Source organism: Drosophila serrata, unplaced genomic scaffold, assembly GCF_035046125.1.
Source record: "Drosophila serrata isolate PLE 108 unplaced genomic scaffold, ASM3504612v1 contig_334, whole genome shotgun sequence".
NCBI classification, from domain to species: Eukaryota; Metazoa; Arthropoda; class Insecta; order Diptera; family Drosophilidae; genus Drosophila; species Drosophila serrata.
In genome coordinates this window covers 1192422-1203336 of record NW_028257232.1, presented here as the reverse complement: position 1 = coordinate 1203336, position 10915 = coordinate 1192422, and the positions used below count along the sequence as shown (strand labels likewise).

At 39.7% G+C, this 10915-nt stretch overlaps 2 protein-coding genes across 2 annotated transcripts; both read right to left on the bottom strand.

Moving 5' to 3' along the window:
- Window positions 1-226: 226 nt before the first annotated feature.
- On the bottom strand, window positions 227-3194 carry LOC110178468 (3-hydroxyisobutyrate dehydrogenase, mitochondrial-like). The gene is made up of 2 exons (XM_086837777.1): window positions 2961-3194; window positions 227-1227 (listed from the first exon to the last, which is right to left on the bottom strand). Exons 1-2 carry the CDS (start codon window positions 3074-3076, stop codon window positions 273-275), a joined length of 1071 nt encoding a protein of 356 aa, XP_086693903.1. The 5' UTR covers window positions 3077-3194; the 3' UTR covers window positions 227-272.
- Window positions 3195-3328: 134 nt separating this feature from the next.
- On the bottom strand, window positions 3329-5455 carry LOC110178492 (3-hydroxyisobutyrate dehydrogenase, mitochondrial). Its single transcript, XM_020945640.2, has 2 exons — window positions 4500-5455; window positions 3329-4427 (listed from the first exon to the last, which is right to left on the bottom strand). Exon 2 carries the CDS (start codon window positions 4423-4425, stop codon window positions 3448-3450), a length of 978 nt encoding a protein of 325 aa, XP_020801299.1. The 5' UTR covers window positions 4426-4427; window positions 4500-5455; the 3' UTR covers window positions 3329-3447.
- Window positions 5456-10915: the final 5460 nt, after the last annotated feature.

The window sequence follows — 10915 nt, the reverse complement described above, 5'->3', positions numbered from 1 at the left end:
ACTGTTATCTTTATTTTTCATACCCTGAATATTATCATTGTTATCATTGTTTGTGTTGCTCAGCTCTTTTGTTTACTTACCAATTAACACTCGAGTGCTGGAAAATAGCTGTGGCTCGATGAGGTCTCGAACTGGGCACTACAAATACACCAAACTTTTATTTTTTGCCACTGCTTATCATTATTTTTGTTGAAAGGTTATGCAATGGCATCAAACTTTTCCATTCATGGATTTATATATATTTATTTAAAGAAGAAAAGCGAAAACAGTTGCTAAAAAGTGAATTTGTTCTGCTGCATAAATTGATAAATATCGGAGAAATCCCTGTGACCCAGACCCTGAATAATTAGGGAACTGTAGATCTTGTGGGTCAGCTCACCCATGGGAATGGGGGAGTTCGAGGCCTTGGCCGCATCCAAGGCCAAGTCTAGGTCTTTGTTGATCAACGAAATGGGAACTTTGTTAACCAGAGTTGAGGCCGACATCCCTGGAACTGGATTGTAGAACTCAGAAGTCCAGGAACGCCCCGTGGAAGAGTTGAGTATCCCAGCGAAGATCTTGGCATCTAGACCCTGGGACACGGCCAGATTCATGGCCTCCGAAGTGCCGATCATGGAGATGGCCAGCATCATATTGTTGCAGAGCTTGGCTGCCTGACCCATTCCCTGGGCTCCACAGTGGACAATGCGTTGTCCCATGCACTCCAGGATTCCCGCGACTGTCTTGAAGTCCTCCTCAGCTCCTCCCACCATAAAGGTGAGGCTGGCCTCCTGAGCTCCAGGAACTCCGCCGGATACGGGTGCATCCAGGAAGCGACCTCCTTGGGAACTGATTCTCTTCAGCAGTGACTTGACCAACTTTGATGAGATTGTGGAGCAATCTATGAACGTGGTATCCTTTTTTAAGCCTTGAAAAAGTATTTCTTTATAGGTAGCTTCTACAATTTCATTGTTTGGCAGCATTGTGAACACGTATTTGGATTTCTGGGTCACTTCGGTGACTCCAGGGTGAACTGCGGCTCCTTTGCTCTCCAAATCATTGCAGGCTTTTTTGGATATATCAAAGACATGAAGCTCATGACCCGATTTGAGCAGATTCCTGGCCATAGGATTTCCCATATTGCCAAGGCCAATGAAGCCAATTTGGGACATTCTTCGTATCGGTATTTGTCTACAAATACGTAGGTTAAAATGGGACAATATGTGGCAAGACATGGCAGTAGTTATCCTAGAGAAAAAATAAATTAAAAAATAACTTGGCGGAATTATTAAAATAAACAGGTTGAACTAACCTTCTTAAGGGTGATATTATTGTAATAATTAAATAAAGCTAAACAATTTGTTTTTGAAGTAACAATTAGCGTTGTGATAATAAAGATCAAGAACGCGCGATTCAGCTATTTTATTTCGTCAGATTGTTTAATTTTAGGTGGAAATCATGCTATTTTAAGAGACATACTCTAATATATTTAATTATACAATTTTAAAAACATTCTTTTGATTTTTTTATACCCTTGAAAGGTATTATTTTAATTATTAATTATTGAAAGGTAATTTGGGAGAGTCTTTTCCTACCATATAGAGTATATATATTCTTCATCTTGATCCGTCTGTACGTTTAGAAGCTACCTCTATCTATTTGACTCTTTCTCCCTCTCTCGCTCCCGCTCCCTACATCTCTGTTTTGGTATGTCCATCTCTCTCTGTGTATCTCTAGAAATATTACTTTCTCCCTTACTCTCTCTCTCTCTCTCTCTCTCTCTCTCTCTCTCTCTCTCTCTCTTTCACTTTCTCTGTTCTCCTTACTCGGAGAGTATAAATAGAGGCACAGCCATTGCGCTGACCTCATTCTGTTTGCGGCCTCCCCGCTGTTAACATCGTTGGTGATAGTGAAAGTGATTACCCTTCGACCTTAAAAGTGTCGCCTGAGCAGTGTCTAACATATGGAGTACCAAGACGAAGCTTACATTGTTGGAAACTTTAATCATCGAAATAGTTACCAAGAGTACACTAGAAGGAGTTAAGCGGTAAGTCTTAATCATGATAAATAGCCTAACCTTATTATAACTGAGTCATAAATACTGATTTCTTAACCTTAAGATAGTTTAACAACTGACTCTGACTTTGTGCCACTTTTTTTTCTACATTTTTATGCCTTTGCAGTCAGAAGCTTAAAATTCAGTGAAGTAGTCGTTTCCGACCCTATAAACCATATATATTCTTGATCAGCATAAATTGGCGAATCTTTTGCTTTTTAATTGTAATTGTACTTATTTTTATAAATCTGTAACCCTTTACTTTCTTAAGACACACACTGCGTATACTTAATTTAAGGGTTTTCACGTTAAGTATACGCCATGTATTCCCGATAGCGGACCAGTCGTCAGTCAGAAGCGATTTACGCTGTGAAGGAGTCATTTCCGACCCTATAAACTATATATATTCTTGATCAGCATCAACAGGCAAATCTTTCTAGCCATCTTTGGATTTTTTCAATTTTTTGAAATTTTTATAAGGGGTTACATCGTTAAAATTGTCAAAAATTGATAAAAATTTGAATTTTCTATGACTTTAAATTAAGTATGCAGATTTATAAACCTGGTAAAAAATAGCAAAGGGCAGCTTTCCGAATTGAAATTAATGCATTTTTGGCTAAGTTATGATTAAAAATGTAATGTAAAAATATTGAATATCAATTTGCTAAAATGTAAGTGGTAGCAATTTTATTTTTTTCTAAAGTTTACTCACTTTGTCGAAGATAGCTTTCTTTAAACTTATAATCTATTATATATAATATAGAATTAAATAACTCCTAGCTGAAACTAAAATATATATATTTTTTTGTATCTACAAACTAATTTCTGTGGTAGGAATGCCTTTTCAACACAAATATTAATTAATTATAATTATTTTTCAATTATAAATACCTCTGAAGGGGAGCTCTCTCTGATGTCTTTGGACCCGCAAGTGCCTCTAAAACCCCAAGCTTTAATGCTACGCAATTCGCCAGCAGTGACCACCAAACTGTGAGCTTTTAACACGCCATTATTTCCACTATCATGTCTATTGTGTCTCATTCCTCCTCAGAGATTCTCTGTTTACCTGAGAAGACGCGCGAGCTTAATGCTCGATCTCCACGCGGAATCTAATGCCACGAGTGCTGCCCAGATAAGCTTTAATCGTTAATTGCTGGCATTTATTTGCTGGGGTCTCTCGAGAGCGGCGATAAAGCAAATCCCCCCCATCTGGCGCTGGTTATCAGTTCGACGGGGTTTCTCGGATGTCTGATGTTGGCCAGACCAGCCCACTGTTACGCAACGGAATGGAACTTTTTCACTCAACCAACGACAATCGAATACGTCTTTAATGGACACAAAATATATATAATAGGTATATAATAATAAATGCAGGACTGGTGGGGATCAGCCTTAGCTAGAGGTCCTTAAGTCTAAACGCTGAACTTCTCCTTCTTCATCAGGTCGTACACCACGGAGAAGTCCTTGTTGCCCAGACCCTTCTCGCACAGCGACAAGTACACCTTGTGGGCCAGCGAACCCAGCGGGATGGGAGAGTTGGAGGAGTTGGCCACTCCGGAGGCCAGGCCCAGATCCTTGGTGATCAGGGCGGTGGAGAAGCCGCCGGCATAGTCCCGGTTGGCGGGGGCAGTGGGGCAGATGCCGGGCACCGGGTTGTAGATCTCCGAGGCCCAGCAGCGGCCGGTGGAGGAGTTGATGATCTCGGCAAAGACAGAGGCATCCAGACCCTGACGCACAGCCAGATTCATGGCCTCGGACACACCGATCATGGAGATGGCCAGCATCATGTTGTTGCACAGCTTGGCAGCCTGTCCCATGCCATAGACACCACAGTGGGTGATCCTCTTGCCCATGCACTCGAGGACACCCTTGACGGCATTGTACTCCGCCTCGGTGCCGCCGACCATGAAGGTGAGCGTGGCCTGCTCGGCTCCAGGAACTCCGCCAGAGACGGGAGCATCGATGAACCTGGCTCCCTTGCCGCTGATCTTCTTCTGCAGCGACTTGACCAGCTCCGGCGAGATCGTGGACGAGTCAATGAAGATGGTGTTCTTGTTGACGCCATCGGCAGTCATCTCCTCGTACGAGGCATCCACGATGGCGTTGTTCGGCAGCATGGTGATCACAAAGTCCGAGTTCTTGGCCAGCTCCGAGGTCTTCGAGTACACGGTGGCTCCCTTGGCGGCCAGTCCGTCGCAGGCGGGCTTGGAGATGTCGAAGACATGGAGCTTGTGTCCGGCCTTGATCAGGTTGCTGGCCATGTTGGCTCCCATGTTGCCCAGGCCCACGAAGCCGATGTTCTTGCCGCTGCCACTCTGCGAGGACATGGCCCGCACCAAAGTCTGGCTCCAGGCACTCAGCATAGCGGGGGACATCACACGCAGAGACATGGCTATGGGGAATTGTGTATTGTATTTATTAGTTATGTAATCGGCAAGGAGAACCTAGAGTGCTTCACGCCCACCTGTGGATCTAGAATAACTATCTGGGGAAGGAAGGCTAGAAAACTGCGAAAGTTCTACGCGATCGGACGGCTGCCAGAAGCACACTGTTCCCCCAATGGCGAGCGAGTCACGTAATTTCACTTCGTTCCAGGCGGAGATCTAGGGTTGTCGAGTGTTTGATTTCGAGGGAAAAATAATCAAGAACTTAATGTAAAAATTTGATTGATAAAATATTGATAATGTGCTGAAAATATTACCATAAAAATTTAAAGAAATATTCCAAACTGCAATTAAAATGATTAAATATTTAACAATCTCTCTTAATAGCAAATACGAGAATAACTTTGTAACAATGGTAATAACCATTAAAATGTTTAAATTAATTAATTTATGATATTAGTTATTTGTGTGACTTTTTCCTTTCATTAAAATGAATACTTTCTTGATCTTCGAATTGTTTTATGACATTTAAAATTATATATTTTTGCTGTACTTTTTGTATAATGTTATATATAATTATAATGTTATATATAATTTTATAATTTTACAAACATAAATCTTGAATTAAAACCTACTGATCTCTATAGTATCTTTCACAACCTCGACAACCCCAACGTATCCAAAACAAGTTCTCTGGGGCACAATATCCTCTCTCTCTCTCTCTCTCTTTTTCCATCTGTTGTTCTCCACATATACATATATAAAGATATATACTTAGTATATAAAATATTCCAGTGCCGACAAAAAAGCTTTACGTTTCCACTCATTCCAATGCTTTCGCTTGATTTATGTTCTAATTGAGCAGACACGTGCCGTTGTTTTTATTATCAGCAAAAACGGACAAAAACTTTCGATTTCATTTACTTTCCTTGACCTTCAGTTGATTCGTCGTGTGTTGTGGCTGCGATTGTGTGTAGAAAGAGTGTGTGTGGGAATGGTGGGTGTGTCGTCGTCGTCGTCGAGTGCCGCCAGCAGTGGCTGCCAAACTGTGAGCTTTCGCACTTGTGGTTCCATGTTAATTATTTTGAGACTCGGAGCTTTCGCAGCTGTTCTTCAGGTAATTTAAGTTTCATTTATTTTTAAAAATAATTTAATTAATTTTAGTCCGGGTTGAAGTGGCCTCAGTTCATCGCCTTTTGCCTTGACTGAAATGGAATTGGGAATCGCTGCAATTGCATGAAATATCGTGCATAACAAAGTTCGCACGCGCAATTTCCAAATTTATGTTTGAGTTTCAATACACTTTTTTTTCAAGGGTTTTATTGGTTTTATAAGGTATACCTATTTTTTAAGAAATTTGCAAGGCTTAAATTTGACAAATTAAAATGGAAAACCCGTATGCAACGCGCATAATTTCCATTATTTCCTTTAAACAATTTCTTTTGTCATATATTATGCTCTCAATTTTTTAGGGTATTTACATCTTTCATCTTTTAAATTTTTCTTATATTTTTGTTTAACATTTTCCATTTATTTTTTTCCACCTTTTTTTGAGTTTCGCGAGTTGCCAATACTTGATCCCACAATAAACTAAATTTGATGTTTCGCTATTTTCTGTGTTTGTTTTCTTGTGCTATTTTTATCACTGCTTTTCGAACCTCAATTGGCACGGAGATAGTTTTTGTTTGTTTTGTTTATTTTCATTATTTTGTTCAACCCGAAAAGAAATTGTACAATGGCCAGAGGGTTCGATGCTGATGCCCCTCTGCTGTTGTTGCTATTTCTGTTGTTGTTTTTAATGTTTATTTGCTCGCATAAAAATCGGCATGCATGAAATTGCAACCGGAGCAACTTTGCTTGCTGCGTTTCGCAAAATCTCGGCCAATTTACGGCCCGCCTGTCGTGGCCCGAATCGGTTACGCAATCGTTGGTCTTCATGACTTCAGGTCCGGGGACTGCGTCTGCGCCTGCGTCCGCGTCGGCAGCATTATGTTTTATCAAAAAAGAAGTACACCAGGAGAGTACACTGGAAGCAAAATGGGAGCTCTTATAAGTGTATTACTAACTCTAAAACTTAAAAAATACATATTTTTTAAAACAAACCCTATTCCCCAACTTAAATATATTTTTAAATTTGTGAATAACCTTTACGAGAACCCTTTAATTTCAAACTGTTTAGTTGCACCTCAAATTTCCTCTACAAAAATATGTTCCTTACACTCTTGAATGTAATTCCTTGCCATAACTTTTCTCTACCTGCTCGAACCTCAAAACAAAACTTGATTTTCGCCAAAGAGAACCAGTAAAGCGGCGGCAGGTATATATATAATATTATAAAGCAAAGATTCGATCTCTGAGGTCTCCGCCGCAATGATGATTTGATGATTTATCTGTGCCAGCAGCGACAGCGCCCCGTCTACAGCATCCGCCAACGGTTGAGCGGCTAAGTGCATTTCAATTTTCCATTTTTTGGGGAGTGGAGCGAATCGAGATCACGATGGCGATGGCGATGGCGATGGCGACGACAATGGTGCGAAATGGGGGACATCGCTGGCAGAATTACATAATCCAGAGCTGGCAGCTGTCAATTGTCAAAGCGGTGGCCAAAAGACCCTTATCTAACGCCATAAAGTGCAATTCAGCGAATGATTAACACGAATGTGGCAGAGGGTCTCGTCTCTTTGAAACAATTTACAAATTTTACAACCCCAAAGCCCAAGAAAAGGCGCCAAAAAAAGAAGCCACAGGCGAAGTGAGGCATTAAAAACAACGCAAATAACACAACTACAAAAACCACGGCTTGGCTTCACTTGGAACATGTTCATGTTCATGGCTTATATGCCTTGCGTACATCAAGTATACGCAGCGGTGTGCCAAGCTCATTAGGCTAACATTATAACATTTCTCTATAGCGGTTGCCGTTGTTGTTGCTGCCACTAATTTCCATGTCAAACACAGACAGAGGGACAGACAGACAGTTGGACAGTCAGACAGGCGAAATTTCACTCAGCGCACCCACAAAACCGAATCACAGTGCTCTTGAATGCGGTGAAATAATTCAACTGGAGATTGAATATTATTTACCCGCCAACATTGCATTATTAGCGCACACATTTACAGTGCGCCACAAAAGCCTAGGGGCTTTATTTATTTTGTATAAGCAATAAGGGAAAATATTTGAGCAAGAGCATCTTGGGGATTAGCCTGGTTTTCAAAGTATTCATTTATGAATTGGTGCAATTAAACTTGATTTCATGAGTTTAAACATGATTTTCACACGTGAAGGAGTCGTTTCCGACCCTATAAATTATATATATTCTTTATCAGCATCAACAGAATCTTTCTAGCTATCTCCGGGAAAAATAAATTTTTTCAGATATTTCCCATTTTCTGAAAAAAAGGAAAGGGGTTACATCATTAAAATTTCAAAAAATCGGCCAAAAATTCACATTTTAAATGGAGTATGCAGTTTTATTAACCTGCTAAAAATGAACATACGGCTGTTTTGAATTTAATGCAGTTTTGACTTAGTTATGAGTTTTTTAAATTTTGATTTCTCGAAAAAAATGAATGTAAAAATATAGTTAATATTGATTAAAATATGGTATTTCACCTTCAATCGGAAGCTTAAAAGAAAGTGAAGGACTCATTTCCGACCCTATAAATCATATATATTCTTGATCAGCATCAACAGGCGAATCGATCTAGCCATCTTTGAGAGAAAACAATTTTTTTTTTATTTTTTGAAAATTTTATAAGGGGTTACATCGTTAAAATTGAGAAAAATTTCGATTTTTTTACATTTTAATTTGAGTATGCAGATTTATTAACCCACTAAAAACTAACATTGGAAAACTTTCCGAACCGAAATTAATGCAGTTCTGGCAAAGTTATGAAATTTTTAAACTTTGATATGTCATTAAAATTGTCATTTAAAAGTATCTTTATATCTGCAAAGTTATAGATTCCTGGTTTCCAGAAGTTAATTTTTTTCATGTTATATTCAAAAAAGTCTTAATAGTATTATTTTATATTCAAATACCTTAACATTTCTGTTAATAAAAGTAAATTTTAAATATCATAACTAAGATACAATATCCACGCATCGCACTGTATCTGTTGGATAGTTGCTTGACCTGAACCCGCCCTGAACTCGTTGCACGCAATTTGATGAATGAGACAGGCTTAAAAGCCTTTAAGAGGAATGACTTTATATCTGCATGCCGCTGCGTAGAGGTCCGTGACTCACCGATGAACACATACTCACATTATCTCAGCGATTTCCAGTGACATCGTGAGCGACTACTGACATTTTCAGACGAAGTCAGTCTTCGATTTCGTTTCCGGCCAGCACGTAATTGAAATTACATTTGGCCAGAAATTTTTGGCAGTGAAATTGCCGCCGCATTCGATAATCGCCTCGCTTTGGATTTAAATTCGAACTCGGACTTAATTACTTCCCAGTGCTACCATTGCTACCATTTGCCGCCTGGGCTGGACTTTCTTTCGCTCTCGATCAGACTCCGACGGACCTACATTAACGTGCCAGCTGAAGAGACCACTTCACCAAGTGGCGATATGGAAATGGGAAAACCGAGAGCCAAACGCCCAACACGGAAAATTGAAATGCAGTCGGGGGAAAAGGAAAGTGAAATTTTCAGGCAGCTCCCCTGGCTCCCCGACTGAATTCGATTCAATTCGTTTTCGATTTCATTCGGTTTTTGAATCGTTTCTAAGGTTCGCGCTTTTTAATACGCCGCCTGAATAATTATTATGCATACGTACTACGTATGTCGGGCTCACTTAGTCGCTCAGTCGGGTTCGCGGCCTATAGTTTTCGATCCGCTGCGCAGTGAAATTGAAAATCATTTTTGAAAGTGGTAAAATTATTCGCTGCCCCGACACAGCACACACCACACACACACATTCCATATGAGACCGTTTAAAGCAAATGTTTTTTGTCGTAATTTTTCATCGCGTTGTTGTTTGTATTTTGAATGTTTTTCTCTGGGGATTTTTTTCTTTTTTTGATTTTTTCTCCCCTCTTTTTTGGTCACTGTATTACAAAATTTTAATTGCAGTCGGCAGAGTGAACCATAAAAGAAATGCAAGCTTGAGGAGAGCTAAAAGCAGCAGGTGAATGCTCTTTTTTTAAGGGATAAGAAAATGGTTTTAGTTTTTAGATAAGCAAAAGAAAATGCTAAGAAAAATGAATTGAATAAAAAACAATAGTACTTTAAATCAACAATAATCAATAGTACTTTAAATTACATTTGTAAATAAAAATATATAAAATAAACTGCTTGAAACATAAAGTTTTAGTACGGCATCTAATTGCCAAAGTTTTCCTTTTATTTTTAAATTATTTACAAGCAACAATAAAATGTTACAAACATAATAAAAGTAATAAGGAAAAACTTAATACAAATTATAAGAAAAAACGCGTGTTAACACTATCAGACTAAAAAAACCCATTACTCTGACACTTTAGTAGCAATAAAATCCTAATAAAAATGGGAAACTGCTGAAGCATACCAGAAAAACTTTAAGTATTAATCTTTAACTAATAAAAAACTAGGAAAACAGTTACTAATTAAACATTACTTGCTCCCGCTGTGGATTTAACTTTATTAATAACAAGAAAATAATTAAATATGGGTTTCAAGAGACGTCGGAAGCTTGGATTAAAACAGGGAAAGACATGTACGATAATTATTAGATTAAGGCCCCATTGTTCGAAGGCCAATCCCCTGCTGTTTCTTCACCCACTGCCCACTGGATACCCTGCTCCAGCTCCAGCTCCAGCTCCAGGTCTTAGAGATTAGCGGAGAGTGTTTTTTATCCCGCCATCGACCACATCATCAACATAAAAAGCAACAGCTCGAGCGGCAGATAAATGTTTGGCTAACCCAAATCCACACACAAGGAAGGAAACCGGGAAACTGGCCAAGAGGCTCTCCGCGGGCAATCCAGTTTAGATTTCGACCATTGCGGTGCAGCATTTGGGAGCAGGAAGCGTTTTGTGGCCAAAAGCAGCACAGAGCACAAAAAGTTGTCTTACTTTCGTGAGCCAAGAAAAATGTAATGGCCAAGACGATGCGTCGACGCATCGACAAATGTCGCGCGGGCTCAGCTCTCTCCTCTCCTTCGGGACAAATCTCACCTGGTTCAGGTTGTTCAGGTTGGATTGCATAATGCCCTGTCAATCGGCATTGCATCAGATATTGCCAGCTTAAGCCCCAAGATTCTACAGGTAATTAAGCCAAAATTATGCCAGAAAACAGCAGTCAATTAAGACTTGATCTATCTGACTCGGTGGGAACTCTTTTTGGGGATTGACTTGGATTTTATGCAAATCTCGTTACTCTTTTCCGCATACGTCGCGGAAAATGGCTTCGGCCTGGGAAAAACCATTCATAAAACGGGGCTGAAGGTCGCTCGATGTCTGTAACATTTGCCATTTGCCTTGGGTGTGTGTTTTCTGAGAGACACCTGT

Bases quoted from the DNA above. Each gene is read 5' to 3' on its own strand.
- LOC110178468 (XM_086837777.1), bottom strand. From the start codon at position 3,076: ATGAGACACAATAGACATGATAGTGGAAATAATGGCGTGTTAAAAGCT. The intron at 1,228-2,960 runs GTCCAAAGACAT...TTTTTTCTCTAG, and splicing joins GGTTTTAGAGGCACTTGCGG to GATAACTACTGCCATGTCTT.
- LOC110178492 (XM_020945640.2), bottom strand. From the start codon at position 4,425: ATGTCTCTGCGTGTGATGTCCCCCGCTATGCTGAGTGCCTGGAGCCAG.